The sequence below is a fragment of the Glandiceps talaboti genome, chromosome 22 (genome assembly GCF_964340395.1).
Source record: "Glandiceps talaboti chromosome 22, keGlaTala1.1, whole genome shotgun sequence".
Taxonomy (NCBI): Eukaryota; Metazoa; Hemichordata; class Enteropneusta; family Spengelidae; genus Glandiceps; species Glandiceps talaboti.
The window spans coordinates 4,852,822-4,859,804 of record NC_135570.1 but is presented as its reverse complement, the minus strand read 5'-3'; the positions used below and the strand labels follow the sequence as shown (position 1 = coordinate 4,859,804).

Sequence of the window (6,983 nt, the reverse complement as noted above, 5' to 3'; positions counted from 1 at the left end):
CGCGAGAGGGGGTAGTTTAACGATTTACACGTATACTCGGAAAAGGAGACGGTATCACTCTGTATGTGTCCGGTATACATAATGCTGATATCTAATAGGGAAATATGAGAAAGGTCACATTGTTGATAACATACTGCTTGAAAAGAGCAACACCATCATAACAGGCACACGAGTCATCGCCTGTTGGGGGCGGTCGTGACCTTTGCCCCACAAAGATTGTGTACTCATGTGACATACCAACGTTCATCTAATCATTAAACCAGTGGTGGGACCCACGGCAAAACTGGGTAGAATATCTGCGATAAAAACTGCCGGCGTTGTGTGTGTTGAATGTACGCTAAAAACGGTACCGTAGTTGCGTTTTAAATCTGTCATACTCAAGTTATAGAACTAGTTAGGGTTTACATCCGTCATCATCATGTGTGTTTCGAACTTCGTAACTGTGATGCTGGTCATCGCGGTCGTATTCCTGGCCTCCACTGAAAGCTCTCAAGATGGCCTCCTTAAGAAGTCAGGGGGAATGAAATTGAACGTTGTCGAATCAATCAAGGTTAGTATGTAAATGTTTGTTTGTTTCTTATTTGTTCTATGTTTAACATTCAAATTGCATTACTCATTTACTGGTAGACTGCACTCGGCGATAGTAATATTTCCTATTTGACGAAAAGTAAACGTATCATCGAAATAAAATCGACAAACAAACTTTATTGACTCAGGCTCTAGTATGAGAAATTACAGGTGTACTGCAATGTTCACCTGGCATCCATTTGTTAATTTGTTTAATATATGCACTTGCATATTATTAGTTGTAAAATGAATATTTACATCTGTTGAAACGCGATCCATTTATTGCAAGGACAATTTTGATGTCGAGTAGACGTCTCAAAATTTCTTGTTACATTTCATCAAATTACGACTTCAGTAAATTTCTTGAAATCTTTTTGCCCTATTCTCGTACGTGTCACAATCTCCAAATACCTTGCCAAAACTGTCATATTGTGTTTAACAACAATGGGTGACAGTGTCTCAGTTAAGACGGATTACTCCCACCGAGTCATATTTAAACAAACAAAAAATTGACATGTTTATCCGGTAATACGAATCGAACAGCTGACGGCAATGTTATGTGTCGGGCCTATGTATCATATTACATGGCGAAACTATTACATTAAAACAGAGGGCCAATCACATCTGATAGTATGACAGTTGTTATAATTAGTACCGGGAGATCTTAACAAATGTGACAGATAAAAAAAATCACATTTGCTGTTACTTACAATGATGATTACGTACAAGTCTATCTTCCGGGCAGACACGTAGTAGGGCGTGGTCCTTGGAAATCACGGTCATTGACCTCTGCACGAGACAAATATCAATATAAACTTGAAAACAAATATACATTGAATTAAGAATCTCAATGTCATTGACATGGATACAAATTTGTGTTTTTCATTGAAGTATTCACGAAGTGTCACGGAGAGCTAATATTCTATTCAAAGATGGTCATAATACGAAGTAATGGCGTTTTACGATTTACTAATATTCAAAATTACCGTCACCTGTTTTTGCACTTGTCAGTTTGGAAACCAGCCTATGGACAAGTGTTTTCTAAGAGTGTCATGGGTGGGTTATGTTTGGTTATATTTGCCGATTTCGAAATTAAAACTTAGCGTTAACATAACACCGACTTGTCAAGGGGTACGATTCTTCCAGGGTTTCCCAAACTGTCACCGCTGAAGGTATTTTTTGAATATTCGTAAAAACCTAATATAATAATACATTATTTATTAAAACAAAATTGGGACCAAAATAAAATGGTCGAATTGCTTGAGTTCACACATTAGTAAAATAAGCACGTTGAAAAACAAAAACAAAAAGCAAACAAACAAACAAACAAACAAACAAACAAGCTGATCAATAAAACAAGTCCTTAAAGTTGTAAAAGTGCAATGATTAAAATTAAAAAAAGCAAGTACACAAAAAATAATTAAATAAACAAAGATAAATAATAAATAAATAAATAAAAAGAACAAACTAACAGACAAACAGACAAACAAACGCAAATATCAACACATTAAATACAATTTACTCAACCAACCTAATGCTATTCACAATAACATCAGGACTTATTTTCTCTTCGCTTTGTCTTACACCGTAAGCTTAAAAGTGACTTTTCCATTGGAACGTATAGGATACGATAATTCGGGAATATAACTAGGTGGTGAAGTATGTGATTGTCATTTACTATAGACGATGCAAACATCTTACAAATATTGTTACGCCTATTCTCAAGGGTGTCAATATTTACTAACTGAAGAGCCTAACTTTATGAATGAAATGGGCTAATCATACGGCATATCCTCTCTTGAATACTCTCCAATATCGACCTCAGTTTGTCTGAGAGGCCCTCCTTGCCAAACAACACTGGAGAATTCAAGACATGAACAGACTAAAGAAATGTAAATAAGCTTGAAATCTTCGTTGCTGGTACCATAACTATTCAGGACTCTCATGAAATGACAATTGTAGGCGTTTTGAGGCTTAATTTGCCTATAATCGCACACATATGTTGTATCCCATTGTAGTTGATGTATGTATCACATGTCCACCATTGCTAATGTCAATGGCGATTTCTTGGTACCAGCATACTGTCTATATTTCTTGTTACTTCCTGCTTTATCCATTTTTCTACTAATAGTTCAATGACCTTACTTATAGTATTGGTTAGTTGTATAGGTCTGAAGTCATTTAAAGATGCTGGGCTGTTTATCTTTGGAAGGGGGTGATGTTTGCTTCTTCCGAGGTTCATTGATGTTGGAAATTTTCCTTCCGGGAATGACTCGTTGAAAATGTCAAAGGAGAGAAAACTCTTCAGTGAATTCCGTGAGAATTACATACATACATACATACATACATACATACATACATACATACATACATACACACACACACACACACACACACACACACACACACACACACACACACACAGACAGACAGACAGACAGGCAGGCAGGCAGGCCATTCTCGAACAAGGCCCTTTGTAAAAAGGATGTCTGCTAGTTAGTTTAGTGTATCACATTACAGTACAATGTTTGTTAACGTGCATAATTATAACGAGAAAGTATCAGCAAAGAAATAAATCATGATATAAAAAAATAGATATGTTTTAACTTAAAATAATTAGATATGTATGTATTATGTTTTTCAGAATCCACTTTCTTCACGGGTTGACGGAATCGTAAGCCTCGAGCGCCGAAAGGCAATACGCATGCGTAGAGATACCGAAGGTGGTGAAAGTGGTGGTAATGAAAACCCATGGGAGGATGGTAACTCAGGAACATATGCCATCATGTGGGCGATCATCGGAAGTACAATTGGTGTAGCTTTATTAGTAATACTTAGTGTAACAATTTACTCCTACAAAAATAATGAAACTGCATCAGAAAGGAAACTTGAAAGAAGAAGACGGCGACTTTACGAAGAAATGGCTAGAAACCGTCTCGATACCTCGTTCTATGAAGACGTGTCATCGAACTTCAATTAATCAACATTCCATCGTTCATTTCAGGATTTTGACGTCCCTATGTTTGTTTACGATGCATATTTACATGTACATGAATCATCGTCACACATTTGCAATTATTTTTATGTAAAAGTTGTTAACAGTTTTACCATTTTAAATGGTTAGTAAATTTTCACCCTGCTTGTGCTTACGTTTTTGCTTTTCAAAGCGCTGTGACGTGAAACCTTTCATAAGGTTATATCTGATTGGTTAGAAAACAATGGAACGTACATCTGTCGCTATAGTAACGTATGCATTCAGTGGGATCATTATATCGGTTTCATGTCGCCCCGGGATTCAAACATTATACGAAGCAACATTCTACTATGCAAGAATTCCTTTAAAGCGGCCATATGGATGAGGAGTAGGTATTTATTTTTAATTTTAATTTTTGATTTATAAAACAATTGTACATCATGGCTTCCTACATGAAAAATCAATTGTAATGTGAAACAACATATGCCAAGTCCTTGTTTGTAACTCAATACATTGCAAAAGATTAATAAATGCGTAAAATGTTTGTAATATTGTACGTACAGTAACAAACTTTTTACACATATTTCAGCTTTTTGCAATTTATTGAGTTACAAACAAAGACTTAGTCAATGGTGTTTCATATTGATTTTTCAAGTAGGAAGCCATGATAAAATTGTTTTATAAATTAAAAATCCAAAATAAATACCCAATCTTCCGTATGGTCACTTTACATATATTTTCTAACCAAGGCTCAACTTCAAATAGAAGAGAATCTAAAATTCATGAGCTTCTCCTCAGAACTTGAAAATGGTCATTAAACTACAGGATGCAGTTTTAAGAGCCTAAGGCGATATCAATTTCTGAAAGATGTCGGTAGAAATATTCAGTTTTTTTATTGATCCAGTGAATGCAGCATACAGTTCAATGTTTTATGATATTTTAAATAATGCGAAATATTTCCAGAGCACATGAAAGAAAACTGATTTGTTCAAAACCTCAATTGTTGATCTCAAGGTAGACAAATTATATATTTTGATCTCAATCACTGCCAATATAATGAATTGCCTACATATGTAACCCGTTTTAGTATATATGCAGTATTATAATAGAACATTAAATGTTTCTTGTTTTGACTTATTGAAATAAAGCACTGTTACACGCTACCATAACATTGTATCATTCTTCCATGACTACCACCATCCTGAATAGCACCATAGTCATTCTACTAATATCGCATACTGCCTAGTCTAGAGGCTATCCTGACTTCGAATCTCTTCTCACGTCTAGCTTAATGAGGCACCGAGATGAAATTTAAAGTTCAACTAAAGTCACCTACAGTCATTAACATCATACGTGCGTTAATCAATCAGAATTCTGCCCAATGATAAGTTAGTGTTTATTGGGGGCAGTTAATGTCCAAATATGGTATATCTGACATCAGGACAATAAGATAAAGATTGTCACGTGACGTCAGATCTGGCCTTACTGGTAATGGTATACAAATAGACTTTCTTGACGTCACACAATTAAGTAGAGTCAGCCATCATTCACTTTCAAAATATGCAAAATTCCAGTTTGGCGTAATTTTTTTTAAAACGTGAACACAGCAGCAGCATGGCAATGTAGAGCGCCCACAACGTTCAAGCTTTCAGTATTTCTGACGACGATTTTAATAATCATCTCGCGCTTTCACGTCAATAATTCTTCATCGGAGTCGATAGGTTCGGGGGTTTTCGGATTCTTTGCTTCGAGATGCAACCGTACACGCTTCCGCCTTTCATTACGAACTGGTTCTTCAAATAAGTCTGCAAAGTCTCTGCAATTAGATATTAATAAAACAATATTTTGTTAGGTAAAATAACTTACTCATAATATTGCACACCGTGATTGCATTGTATGACTTGTGGGTAAACGTATTTGTTGGAGCTGTATACACGATAAATCAAATCAAATTGATTTTGGGTCCGCACCCAAAAATCAGCGCCCTCATCGACGATCACAATTTCAACCTATCTTTGTACGCACTGCTTATGGATTATATAAACCACTGATTAACATGTAAAGTGTTTTTTATTGGTATTTTAACTTGAACAATTTTCAGTGAATATATTGTGGTTTTCTGATCGAAAAATGATGCTCTAGTACTCAAAACCAAGCTTTCACTCACGATTATAACTTGTCACTACACAACCTACATATAATATTGGCCACTAAATAACAGATGAAATGCCATTTTATATATATATATAAAAAAGTGACCAACTTTTAGTGAATATATTTTTGGTTATTTCATGAAAAAATGTCCCGGTTGCTACACAAAACTTAACATGTAAAGTGCTCATACTCTTCGTCACAGTCGCGAGTATATCCTACAGTGAGGCTAATATGCTCTAACCACCGTTTATACCGTTCTAGATGTTGAAGAACTTATAGAAGGCATAAGAGCATGGATTGTCAAACTCGCTGTCAGAATTGAAGTTAGACCTGAGGCTCATCGGCCAGCTCCCGGGTTGTGAGTTTTCTCTGTGGATGGAGGAGGGCGCCCGTCAGTGTATCTTACAGATAATCCAGCACACGAGTCATAGAGGGTCCATGGTGCAAGTTTGTACTTACTTGAAAACAAAGAAGCCCTTGTTTCTCACGTCAAGAAGCCTGTAGAGTTTACCACGTTCTCGCGCTGACAGTGCCACCTGTGTTGCCTGAAACATGGAAACGAAGATTATTTACAAAATAGATCAGGTATGTATGATGAAATCAATTATTATTTTAAAACAATTCCAAATGGAAGGCATAATCATGCCATTACCACATATGAGAGCCTTCTGTAGTTACAATGAGGGGGGGGGGGGATGGGCTCAGCGAATGAGTTCCAAACACAGATACTAATTAATGCATTGCCTTCACACAAGTTTACTCTGGTGGTAGTAGTTGGGAAATAACCAATGCCTTTAAAAATTTCAACATGGTGGCAGCGGTGGGATTAATTCCTTTAAACCATTGATTCTGAGACTAGTGTCATTTTCCTTGTCTAAAAGAATTTAAATCATGTTTTTTTTTAAATATTGTAAACAGGGGGAGGGTCATATGTTGTTTTAGAGAAAGGAAACTGAGGGAGAACATGACGAAGTCTGGACCTGATTTCCCCCGGCTCCCCCTTGTAATTAGTGAAGGCTTCCTAAGGGTCATAAGCTCACTTCTATGTGATCACAGTTCTTGAGTGCATTGTAATTTTGTTCATCATCATCATCATCATCATCATCATTATCATAATCATCATCATCATCATCATCATCATCATCATCATCATCATCATCATCATCATCATCAATTTAAGGATTCAAATTAATTTAAAATCTAAAATGCTATATTTAGAAGAATTTGGAAGATAAGAGGTTGATCGATGTGCGTCCAACTTACCAATATTCCTTTCCGAAAATCTGTT

At 36.0% G+C, this 6,983-nt stretch overlaps 2 protein-coding genes across 2 annotated transcripts in view; one reads left to right on the top strand and one right to left on the bottom strand.

The window, feature by feature from the left end:
* Nucleotides 1–272: 272 nt before the first annotated feature.
* On the top strand, nucleotides 273–4,587 carry LOC144452276 (uncharacterized). The gene is made up of 2 exons (XM_078143342.1): nucleotides 273–550; nucleotides 3,212–4,587. The coding sequence occupies exons 1-2, from the start codon at nucleotides 419–421 to the stop codon at nucleotides 3,545–3,547; spliced, it is 468 nt and encodes a 155-aa protein (XP_077999468.1). The 5' UTR covers nucleotides 273–418; the 3' UTR covers nucleotides 3,548–4,587.
* A 478-nt stretch (nucleotides 4,588–5,065) lies between these two features.
* LOC144452538 (uncharacterized) overlaps nucleotides 5,066–6,983 on the bottom strand; it is a 14,876-nt gene continuing 12,958 nt past the window's right edge. The window contains exons 10-12 of the mRNA XM_078143639.1: nucleotides 6,959–6,983; nucleotides 6,155–6,240; nucleotides 5,066–5,357 (exon numbers count right to left, since the gene is read on the bottom strand). The exon at nucleotides 6,959–6,983 is cut by the window's right edge and continues 245 nt beyond it. Coding sequence (XP_077999765.1) covers nucleotides 5,231–5,357; nucleotides 6,155–6,240; nucleotides 6,959–6,983 — 238 coding nt within the window. The 3' untranslated portion in view covers nucleotides 5,066–5,230. The remainder of the gene's footprint in view (nucleotides 5,358–6,154; nucleotides 6,241–6,958) is intronic.